General features: G+C 41.0%; 2 protein-coding genes across 6 annotated transcripts in view; one reads left to right on the top strand and one right to left on the bottom strand.

Annotated features, from left to right (window-relative positions):
* Positions 1-12,335, top strand: part of ntn1.L (netrin 1 L homeolog) — a 130,861-nt gene that overhangs the window by 27,128 nt on the left and 91,398 nt on the right. Inside the window, exon 4 of the mRNA XM_018238584.2 lies at positions 9,541-9,660. The gene's annotated coding sequence lies outside the window, so the exon portion shown is untranslated. The remainder of the gene's footprint in view (positions 1-9,540; positions 9,661-12,335) is intronic.
* The window catches only part of pik3r5.S (phosphoinositide-3-kinase regulatory subunit 5 S homeolog), a 29,767-nt gene continuing 22,790 nt past the window's right edge, over positions 5,359-12,335 (bottom strand). The window contains exons 13-20 of one of the 5 annotated variants that reach the window (XM_018238585.2): positions 10,286-10,405; positions 9,693-9,815; positions 9,207-9,300; positions 8,732-8,808; positions 8,482-8,575; positions 7,235-7,317; positions 6,686-6,798; positions 5,359-6,599 (exon numbers count right to left, since the gene is read on the bottom strand). In XM_018238585.2, the coding sequence (XP_018094074.1) occupies positions 6,449-6,599; positions 6,686-6,798; positions 7,235-7,317; positions 8,482-8,575; positions 8,732-8,808; positions 9,207-9,300; positions 9,693-9,815; positions 10,286-10,405 (855 nt within the window). In that variant the 3' untranslated portion in view covers positions 5,359-6,448. Of the gene's footprint in view, positions 6,600-6,685; positions 6,799-7,234; positions 7,318-8,481; positions 8,576-8,731; positions 8,809-9,206; positions 9,301-9,692; positions 9,816-10,285; positions 10,406-12,335 lie in introns of those variants that run through there. The other 4 variants (XM_018238587.2, XM_018238588.2, XR_001933383.2 and 1 more) reach the window with 4 other exon arrangements.

Raw genomic sequence — 12,335 nt, 5'->3', positions numbered from 1 at the left:
CAGATGTTTTACTCCAAAGGAATTTTATTATATAAATGATTTGGTTAACAGGACAGGGATCCTAAACATGTTATCTTCTCCAGGGTTTGGGCAATGAGGACCCCTTACCTTAGACTGACGTCACTGGGAAAGGGTGAGAATAAGATGGGAGGGGGTGCCAGAAGTGTCTGGCAGTGGAAAGGGGGACAGAAGGGAAAAAGTAAAGGCAGACTGAGAGAAAGGGAATATTATTGTGAGACAGAGGTGAGAATTGGGAGAGAGGTGATACATACAGTATATGTATACTGACAACATAATAATCTACACAGCCTACTGACATAGTAGTGTTACTGTGAAAGGGGATGCAGGCATAAGCAAAGGTACAAGCCTGTAGAAAGCTGCTAAATTACAACCCCCAGCAACACATGACAGCCAAACAGAGCTCTTCCAGTTTTGGAGAAAGTCTGTATATACAAATCGGCTTATTACAGGGTGTGGGGTTTCTCGACCAGAGGGATCGAACATGAATTATTTTCTTGCTTACAGTCATAGTCTGTACCTTGGACTCTGCACCCCCCTCCCATTTACCGCCGTATCACAGCAACTTACCCTTTAGCATTTTGTATCGAAGTTTTATCTTTCAGTCGGCAGGGACAGCCAGCCTGCGTAACTCACAGAGGAAGAGAGTGTGAGCTTGCAGGGGAATAGGGAAGTAGCTTGAAAGCAGCCTCTATACAAAGCAGAAAATCACTTCTGCGTCGCAGTAAGGAGGCTTGGAAAATCCACTGTGTGGGGGGGGGTTGCACTGATCAGCTGTGTCAGCTTCTAGTCTGTGCCACTGGGGCAGTGCATACACACCTCCCTACTAATGGACTGCCAGCTAGGTGGTGAGAATATTCATCCTGGATTTCCAGCAGGGTATTAAAGGATGTTATTATTACCTAAGTGAACCAAGTTGTTTCAGGACACTAAGAAAGTACCAGATCTTATAGGCGTTAACTGTATCTGCAATTGTTTATGGTTTCAGAGCATTCTCTGTATATTTGTGTTTATACATAGTGGTAGGAGCTGCCATATTGCTTCCTAGACAGCATACTATTGGGGTATAGCTTCTTGTTTGCACAGAACAATCCTTATCTGTATATTTGGCTGCCATATTCCTTGCTTATGGAACATTTCCCATAAACAAAATCAAACATAATGAAATGACTATTAAGTGATCAGAAACACAAAAGGACATTAAACTGCAGTTTTTAGAAGTTGAACTAAATCCTGTTAATCAGTGACTTAAACCTACAAGGAATTTCTCTAGGTAATGCAAGATAGAGCGTTTGAATTCCTTTAGAAAAGCTGCCACTCAGACCCTCATTGCTTGGGCTGGAACTCACAAATGAGGTAGCATGTTCCTGTTCCAAGCAAACTTATCATGGTACATATACATATTTCTTGTCCAACAGAGGCTATGTGAATAGGAACCTACCTGCTATACTTGCATCTCCCTTCCTCCATGTCTCTTGCTCACCTCACCCTGGAACATTCCATGAAGGGAATTCTGTGGATTCCCTACTGAAGGGAGGGCGTGTTCTGTAGTCATTCTGTAGAATTGAGAATTGGAGAAATATCATGGGAGCTAGTGGCTAGAATTGAGAAACCGTGAAGCACCACATCATCTCCTGTGGGGGAAACAGACTTTTCAGGCAGATGGGAGCCTTAATTTAATTCCTTGCATCAGGGTTTTCCTGCAGTTAATTAAGCCACAAATCCCAAACTTTGGCTCTTGTGGGATTCTTTAGATGCAGAATTTATGGAGTTCTCTGTTTAATGGAGCAAACACAGTTAACAGCACCAGCAGTGATTAACTAAAGCTGACTGGTTGGCTGTTATGCAGTTCTTCTTGGTGAATTTGGATTTGACTTGAAACGCCAACCCTTTTATTCTCTTCTTTTTATGTAATAGCACAGTAGGAGGGTTTGTGTGTGTGTGTGTGTTTGGGGGCTATTAGAGAAGCTTTGGTTATATAATCTTGTCAGGCAGTGTAGGGAACCGGTCTGGCAGCACCTGTGTAACTTGCCTGGGCAAGTACAAGGATGTGATGCAAAATGTATGGAGGTCTGTACATAGAGGAATTTGCTTTGCTGGCTAGTGACACTGATCTGTTTATACTTTCTGCCCTAAAATTAAAGTCTTGTCACTCTTGTCATTCACGAGGGCTGGTGCTGGGTCCACCTTCACTTGAGCCCAGTGGGGAAGAAAGGGTTAATCCACCTCTCCCCAGCTATTTTGCTACTGGAATTAGCTGCAAGTGTCTTCTATAGACTTTTGAGGTTCGTCACTCTAAAGCTGCTGCCCTAGGCACAGTCCATCACGTCCCTGTATAAAAGATAGGGCCCTGAGGGGGTACACATGACAGCCCTGGTAGTGGTACTTTGGTGCTTTTAAGCTATGTTGAGGGCAGATTTGAGTGCTGTGCTGGTTAAAATATGTTTTAGACAGGCACCTCAGGCCATTTTGCCCTTGAAGTGGTAGAGACATCTTGCCCCCACTTAGCAGTTCTGGGCAGGGGGGTTGCTAGGGTAAAAAAAAAAGCTATTATGGACCTGAGTATTCAGAGACCAATATTTTTTAAAAATAAATAAATTTGACTTACAGATCATTTGGCTTATTTAAAACTAGTGTTAGAGTTATTAACTGGCAAGCCAACTGTGTTGCTTTCACACCCCACATACTATCAAGTAGTAACCTAGGGGGCTCCAGATTATCTTCAAGGGATTTAAAACATGTTTGACAGGTGCAGATTTTTTTTTGGTTGCTGGGCTGGTCATTGACGAACCTGTGCTCTATGTGGGCATATACCAAAGTGACCAATTGGACTTTGCCAAAGCCTCTCTTGTTTATCTCTTGTTATCATGTGGCATCTGACTAGTAATCTTACCTTCCTGTAGGCATGTTTATGACATGACTAAGTGCGGGGCAATGTTGGATATTTCAACCAAATCTCACAGTATTTGGCCAGATAGTGACTCCTTGATACATGTGCATCTCATCCCAGGGGAAGATATTCTGACAACTGTGGCGTGAGGGTAGACAGTAAATTTATCACTGCATCACAGTCATAAATGTAAATTCCGAGTAATACGGTTATTAATCCTATGCACGTGGCTGCCTGAAGAATAGAGTATTTTGGTTTCTGACCTTCTCATAAGCAGAGTATCCCCCCCCACTTCTTTCCCTTTGTGACATATAGGAGTCTGTGTTTATAGGTAGTGGTGACTTTTGCTGTAAATTTACTGGAAACTCCACTGAAAATAGATGTTTTTATTATTATGTTCAGTGCCTTTCTTCCCTTATGAGAACTCTTGATGTGCTTCTTGAATACACCCTCAACCTAAAAAGCAACTTTTTTTCCAGGCACCATGCTTGGGGATATTAAAGTGAAAGTCAATAAATACTCAAGACCAAAACTACTGCAAGAACCCAGGAAAATTGCATGCAATTTGGAGAAAATCAATCTCACCCAAAGTTAACTTGAATTTATTTAATTTCAAAGGTTGCAGATTGTTAACACTCTAAATGAGTACACAGTGGCTTATATTGCTCCTGCCAATTTTATGTGCCAGCTTGCCAGATTCTTAATATACTGATCCCTCCACTGTTCAGTATAAAGTATCAAGACACCCACACATGGAGTCCCTGGGGTGTACTCAGTATTAGCCAGCAGCTGCTGCAATGAACAATAAAGGCTGTACTAATATGTATTTCCAATTATATGCTTGGGCAGGGATCTGTGACTCCCAGCCAGCCTTCTCCGCAATTCCAACAGAGCCAGAGCTGCACAATCCAGTTCCTGAACAACATCCTTATCTATTTGTAGCTCATCTCTCTCCCCCTTCGTTCCTCTTTTCCCTTAGAAATGAAATCCTATATACACAAGGCAAGTCCATTCCACAGTGCCCCACTTACCCGTAGTGTTTCATATAATAAACACTCCTGATAAATAAGATAAATGAAGATCAACAGCAACACGTTTTAGGGTGTTATTGACTACACAGCATGCTAAAGATGGTCCTCTTATGGAAGCAAATTACATTTGGCCAAGCCATGACTCAGCCCACAATGATCATATATAATCTGCTGTTTATGTGGGTAATCATAGAAAATGTTATTTATATTTCTCTTTCATCAGAAGAAATGGATAAGAGAAGTCTGGAAAACCATAAGGGAACTGATAGGGGGTTGAGAGAAAAAGTATTGGGAACGTAAGAAAGCTAGCAGAGTATGCTGGGAGTTGCATATTTAAAGTGCCTGGTAGGATAAAACTTCTGCCCCTTTCTCTAGTTTACTGACTGGCTTCATTGTGTAGTAGCCAAAACCTGAAGATCATATCTGAGTGTTCCTATTCATCTGTGCCCTGTGGGAATTGCTGTACAAGGGGTATAATAATACAATAGTCAGGAATGGTGCCTGTCCTGTTTCATTTGGGTTGATAGGCAGAATGGATTTCACTGGGACCCACGTGCAATCTGTGGGTTCTGACAAAGGCCAGAGGGGCTGCTGTTAGATGCCGTAGAAAGTCACTATTTAGTTGGCTGGTCGGGCTGCTTGGGCATCTGTGTACTTGGAATGCCAGGGCCTGTTTTGACTCCCAGTCCAGATCTGCTCATGTGGTCTTTGTCACTGGCAGCAGGTTACACAGTGGGAGCTGAGTTGGAAATGGTTATATTTAGCTGTGCCCTTCCATGTTTAGCAATACCAGAATGCATCACAGAGAAATGACACTGAAGCTCTGTGCAATCTCCAGATCCCTCTCTCTCTTCCCATCCTATGCCCTCTGTTTTTTACCCTTTGCCTTATCTTTCACCCACCTGCCATATTTACATGAAATATTCTCATTACTGCACCACTGCTTTAGTATTCCAGGTGTATTAAGTTCTAAAAGCTATTGTTAAGCTCTCATACTATATGACATTTAGCTCCCTCCTTCTTCTCCGAGATGCTGTAGAGTGTGCTGCCCTATATTTTGGAAACCTTTGAACTCACATCACATTAGAATCTGGTTATAGCTGGAACCATATATACAATTAACTGATAATACAGTTGATATTAATTATTAAAAAAAATAGAATTTAGAAATTAGAGTATTTTAGTGCGGTCCTTGGCCACAGCCTGGGTTTTTATAGTATTTCAACATAGTGGGCCAAACAATATTTAAAGGGTCTGCAAGTATAGAGGAATTCCTTGAAAATGCACATCTACTCCTTACTTTTCTTGATCCTCCTCTACTTTGTAAGTTGTGTAATATCTGGGCCTGGGGCTTCCACAGTCTACAGTGTATCTATACTTGGCACATTCCTGACATTAATCTGCTGACTAATACATGGGTACATAAAAATTGCAGTTTATTGTCATCAAACAGTTTTGCCCTTCAAGTTTCAAAATTACAGTATAAAATATCTAAAATTCTGCATTGAAAGTTTCCTATAATCTTTAGTGCACACAATTATCAAGTCTGTTAAAAGACTTATCAGGACAATATTATCTGTAAGCCCAATGACCTCAAGTGCAGTTCTTCAGAAACACTGTGGTTTATGTATTCCACAAACTGAAATTATATATGTGTTGACATGTAAAGGGGTAACTGTCCTGACCAGGAAGTTATGCATGTTGCCACTAGGGAGGAGAACCAAAGGGAATACGACAGGCAGATACAGTACTGTCAAAAGTAGTCATGAATATTAGGTGCCTGATGATTTAAATATCTCAAACTGAACAAATGCCCATAACAATAATAAAATATATTTACATTATTTACAGAGATAAAATAAAAAAAGTGTGCAAATCAAAATGGCGGCAATCTGACAAGGAGACATGGATCACCACCAAAGGAAGAAGAAAAACAGACCTAATATTATCTTGCAATATCTGACTAGATAGTCAACAGTAAAAACTGAAATGTATGAACATGAGCCGCCATTCATGGGCTTGATTACGTGCTGCAATAAGGATGTAAGCGGAAGAGTGCATGCTAAAAACATTGCACCCTGATACCCGAAGTTGCTGACTCAGGATTAAGACATCTTGAGAATGAAGACTGGAATCCATACATATCTTCCATAGCTTTAATTACTTCTAAGAGTCCTTATAAGTAGTCAGTCAATAGTAAACATTCCACCACTGATAATGTTAGTGACAGATATGAAGCATACTGGATGAATTTCAGTTTTTTATATTGAGTTTGGATAATCAGAGAAGATTGTGTCAAGGTCCATGGTTCTTCTCCACATAGAAGTCTTGTCATTGCCAAATGAATGGTCCCATCAGTGCAGTAGGTCCTTGGTATTTACAATTAGATGTGCACAACACTTGTTAATTAAATATTGTACCAGAGTGAAGGGAGCAAGAACCATTTGTAGATAGAGCGCAGACATGTCCACAATTCTGGTTAAAAGTATTTCCATTTCTCTTGGTTCTGCTAGGGTTGAGCCCCACAAAACGTTGCAATTGGCAAACACAGCAGTGAGCAGAATTCCGATTGGTTTTGAGATGCTTGGCTCCAAGATGGCCGTCGGTTCCTTCTGCAGAAGTCTCTGTCTTCTGGTTTGTAGCATGGAGACACTTCACATCTGGTTGAAATAAAATAAGAAGATCAAGTTCTTATATGACAATGTATTGCTTCCCCCCTCCAATATATATGTTAGCTTTATTTTACTTTATAACCCTCTGAAGTATTTTGCGCTCATCTTGGTCAAGACATAAAGGGAAGGTGCCACCATGTTGTGCGATGATCTGTGCTTTGTCTATCTTGATATGGGAAGTACAGATCTGTTGGTCATAAGAACGTAGTTATGAGATTTTGGTTCCACCCACCTAAGAACCAGTGACAAGATATTTCTTCAACTACATATTCACATGACCTTATAGCTGGTCCCATCTGTATTTCTACAGTGGTCTGTATAAAGACATATACAATTGGGCAATATCTGTATCTAAATGCTGTGAAAATAGGCCCAGTGTGTCAGGTTCTCTGGTGGGCTAGAGAAGACCCAGTCCAACAATGTTTCTGCATAGCAGCTGATGAGTTCACTGATCTACTCTTTATCATTTGGTTGCCAACGCAAAGTTACAGAAGCCCTATGACAACAGTTTGCAGTGCAATATTTACTGCTGCTGCTGTAGGTGCCAACTAATCATGCCCATTGCTAATCAAAACACTGTCTAGAGATGTCACCAGTTTGAGGATACAAATGTTTGTACTCACCTGGTTAAAGCTCTTTTTTGTCTTTGAATTCTGTCGCTTCACAACTTCTCTCACAGTGAGATTCAAGCACTCCATTTTGCTGTCTATCACAGAAACCAAAGGTACCACATTATAGGGGCTCAGGGAGTTTGTAACTTTAACATCAATAATTAAAAACAACTGGAGTTGGAGCAAGACACCCAAATAGTCTGAATGTTAGCCCTATAACTCCCAGCAACTCAGTTCAGACCTTCTTCAGTCACCTATGCCCTGAAGAAGCCGTTCATGCGGTGAAATGCGATGAGCAGCATAGGTGGACGGTGGTGAGAATAGCTCCGACCGCTCCCAATGTAGACAGGTAGGTGCGTCCTAGATTATAATTATCTTTTCTATTAAAAGTTATATTTTATGGAATTGTGTGGGATTAGAATGCTTTATATTCACATGTACTGACAGTCTGAACTGGGTTGCTGGGAGTTATAGGGCTAACATTCAGACATTATGTGTGTGCATACTATCTGGGTGTCTTGCTCCAACTCCAGTTGTTTCTAATAATTTGTTACATTTGTATACTACATTGCAGATCGGTCTAGTAGTTAACATTGTTTCGACTTGAATGCTTTTCATAGTACCTCATTAACTTTAACACCCAACCACAGCAGGTAAAGACAAGAGGGGTAATTAACTAGTGTTTGACCCTGATAAACTTTGAAACATTTACACTTTGTATGTTAATAATAAACCACAAGCCAAAAGTAATATTCATATAATGCAATCATGTAATCTGTGCTTACTCGTGTCACAACTTGTATACTATACAAAAAAAAAACCTATTATTGTACATTATAAGGATTAAAAGTTAGCATGGAGCTCCATGACCTTTATAACTCCGCCTATGACCTCCAATTTTATATGGTCACAGAATTTTTCAGTGACTTTTCATATCATATGAAAGGATTAGGGGGTACATTGTCCCCTATATGATATGCATGAACATATTATTCAGTCTAAGTCCTTGGTTAGGTAAACGAATCACTCATAGCTACTCACAAACAGATTTGTCCTCTCTATGACTGAGATATAATTACCCCAATGTATAAAACCTATTCACCTTGTGTTTCTACCTGAAACCTCTTTAGTCTTATTCACACTTTAGACAGGGAAGATGTGGGTCGATTGTATCCTTAACAGAACTTTGATGCCAAGATAAACATCATTGCATGAAAAACCTCCTAACTACCCCTGTAATGATCTCTTATACCACATACCCAGCTCCTCATAGGTATTGCAGGCTTTCCTGAGACTGACTGATGTACAGACCTTCTCACCGTTACTCCACCGGCTGCGCCCACTGACTGTTGACTGCGTAAGGCAAAAGAGAAATGAACACAATACAGAGAGACAGTAGCAAGTATTACCTTCCAATCAAACAAAAGTCCAGCGCAAAGTAATAGCAAAATTGCACACGGTTTATAGTGGGAATACCCAGAATCCCATTCAGCAAGCATGGTGCCCTACCTTGCTGTAGACAATTTGTAGTGTAAATGGAATTACATCTTGGTCTCCATCTATACCGAGCCTCTTGCAGCCTGGCCCTAAGGAAGAAGAATGTATCAAAATGTAATGTATCAAAATACATTTTGAATATATAGGTTTATAATACACAAAAGCCATGAATATCCTGTAAATTATATCCTTATAAACGGTGAGTTCTGATGTCATCAGTTATAAACGGTGAGTTCTGATGTCATTTCTGTCACATGACTCGCTTAAATTTGTGTATTATAATAAATAAAGTACCCCCAGTTGCAAAATATGAGGATATTAGAAGTTACCTCGGAGTTCCATGACCTGTATAAAAACACTCGGCCTTCGGCCTCGTACTTTTATATGGTCATGAAACTCCTCGGTAACTTATAATATCCTTATATTTTACAAGAGGGGGTACTTTATTCACTATATATTGTACCTCTGAATTACTTCCAGAACACACCTGATGCTCTGATTGCTCTCAAATCCGCAGAATGACCCAACTCCAGGCATTGAATAAAGACTTCTGTTTGCTTTCCTCCGCTGTCAAATGTAATCTACAAGAGAAACCCAGAGAAAACATTTCCCAATTTTTGGTGATGAATCTATTGTTTATGCATAGGGAATCAGCAGTGGTTCTGAAGATGCATTATGTCAGCTCCCTCCTCACATTAGCACTTAACTCTGAGTATCACTAAAGTAGGGTAGCCTTAAATGTTTTGGTCTTATTGTATTTTACTTTATATATTTTATATGAACCTGTAAGTCATTTTATATTATTTATTTTAATTTTGCAGTTATATCCATGTTTATAAACCTGCACTGTCCTTGATACAATCAATTCCACAAGAGTCAAATATTCTTCATGGCTTGTTCAGAAAAGATTAGAAGCTCCAGTATATCAGCTTAAAGAGTCGGTAAGTAGATGGTTTATAGATATCGTGCTCACCTCAGCCCGGTACAACTGCAAGAGAAGTGATCTTGTGGCAAAGCGGCAGTAGTACAACACCATGTCAGCCAGAATGGGCATTGTGGTGGTCTCAGTGGTCTCATTCTCTTCCTTCGACGACTTCTGGAAAGCAAGGTGAGATATGGGTGATCAACCCATCAACAAATGCATTTTGTGTTTATAAGGGAGAGTTCCCATAACAATCATTTAAGGTGACCTAGCTCAACCCTTGATTGGTAGTTGGTATTATCATTATTATGAAGCATATTGGAATACATCAGTTCCTGGTTTCAGTTTTGGAAACTCTAGTCTAGTTCCTCCTATTTTACTCCTATTTCTTTCAAATATACCAACATGGGACACTTGTCTCCATCCATATGGAAATGCCAAACACCATCCTTAGGCATGTGGACTCATTGCTTGAAGCAAGTGGAAATGAGGAGAGTAAAGAAGGTGAGCATAGACTTGGAAATGAATAGGGAAAATCAGGATACTAGGTGAAAAAATGAAATGGACAAAGGCAATTGGTTTAAAGAACATTCTTGCAGAAGGTGGGCACTGATAATATACTTCTCTGGGTGCCTTTCTCTCACCTGGCATAGCATGGAGGTGGAGAGATCCATTAGGCCCATTATATTGCGTTTATACCAGGGGTCCAGGATACCAATGTAGTGAGAAATATCATTAGTGCTTGCTTCATCTCCAAATACATCCTGCAGAGACAGAAATCACCTACACTGAAGATACTTTAGTCCAGTGGTCCCCAACCAGTAGCTCGTGAGCAACATGTTGCTCTCCAACCCCTTGGATGTTGCTCCCAATGGCCTCAAAGCAGGAGCTTATTTTTGAATTTCAGGCTTGGAGGCAAGCTTTGGTTGTATAGAAACCAGCTGCACTGCCAAACAGAGTCTCAATGTAGGTTGACAATTCACACAGGGGCTACCAAATGGCCAATCACAGCACTTATTTTGCACCCCAAGAAAATTTTTCATGCTTGTGTTGCTCCCCAACTCCTTTTACATTTGAATGTTGCTCACAGGTTCAAAAGGTTGGGGATCCCTGCTTTAGTCAGTCATAACTTCAATCTTTAGAATAACATGTTGGGGCAACTTATAAAGATGTGTGGCTCTTCCCTTGTAGACTCTTCTAATTATGTCATTTGTCTGTGACATTATAAAGAGTGGGAATTGGGAAGAGGCCCAATTTTATATATTGTGTTCTTTGTGTTATTATGAAACCTCTTTTAATGTGAGTTGGGTACCTATTTGCACTGAATTTACAAGGCTAGGCCGACCCTGCAGCAAAATTGCTAAAACAATTATAGGGCTAGTCCAACAAGTAAGCATTTAAAATATTAGAAAATTAACCAGGCTAGACTAAAGATGGCTGGCTATACACTGCCTTGCCAAATGAGTGGATTTGTGTCTGATTTGGCCTCCCATTCACAGGGCCAAATCTAACTGATCTGAACATTCCCAGATGGGATTTTCTAAATAACCTGTCCAATTGATATCTGGCCAATACTGGGGAGGCCCATCGGAGGGAAAGTTTTTAAATAAACTGGAACAATTATAGGGCTAGTCCAAAAGGTAACCAATTGCAATATTAGAAAATGTATAGGGATAGACTTATTCTGCAGCCAGTAAAATTACTGGAAGGGCACAGGGCAGTTTGAATTTCGCACCATTGTGCGATGACGTCATCACGCCAGCGCATAAACCCGGAAGCGTGCCGGCGCATAGGGGGACCAGGCACAGGAAGAGAAGGAGCAATGCGGTGGGCGTCTATGCCGAAGGAGCGGCGGTGGACCCCGCTGCCCACTAGACCACCAGAGTCCTTACACAGATGAAGCGTTTATACTGTTTTTGAATTCCTGGTTTTTTGACTCCTGCCTGTTTATTGACTTTGATTCCTGTTGCCTGCCTTGACCCTTTCACCTGATCTTCGACTATGTTTTGCCTTATCCTTGCCGGTACCTAGTTTACGGACTTATACTATTTCACGCACTTAATCCTTGTTGATTCGCAGCAGAAAGCCTGGGGCCCCAAAAGGGCATCGTGAACACCAGAATCCACAAGGGTTCCCTGTGCATCTGAGTGTACCCACAGCCTCCAAGGTTCGAGTATGTTACAACTTCCTGCTCTACATTGACTCACTGCCCATTATAGGTCAAGCATACTTGGTCCTAGGTGCTCTGTTTCCTGTAATTGTTGTTCCTTTGACTCCTTCTACCTGCTCCTGTTGCATGTGTCACTTTCTGGTTCTGACACGGCTTGTTCCTGACCTTGAGATTGCCTCACGATTCTGCTCCTATTATCTGGTTCTGACCTAGCCTGTCTGACTATGTTCAGCTCCTTCCTTACCAGCTCCTTCCCAGAGTATATTATTAACATGTATTTATATAGCGCCAACATATTGCGTAGCACTGAGTATATGCTCGGTGCCCTTGCTGCCCCTGTGGGAGTACTGGATTCTCCTGTGGCACCCGAGTAGTTGAGGGCCAGGCCCAAAGCTAAAGGTGCCTATTATAGGCAAAAGAACACGCCTAGACAAGAATCCAGTCACTCCTCTGGGGTTTGGGTTTGCCATACCTAACACTTTTTCTCAGCTTACTTACTTACTACATCCTCATAGAATCATATA

Source organism: Xenopus laevis, chromosome 9_10S, assembly GCF_017654675.1.
Source record: "Xenopus laevis strain J_2021 chromosome 9_10S, Xenopus_laevis_v10.1, whole genome shotgun sequence".
NCBI lineage: Eukaryota > Metazoa > Chordata > Amphibia > Anura > Pipidae > Xenopus > Xenopus laevis.
The sequence above is the reverse complement of the archived record's forward strand: the minus strand, read 5'-3'. Positions and strand labels throughout refer to the sequence as shown.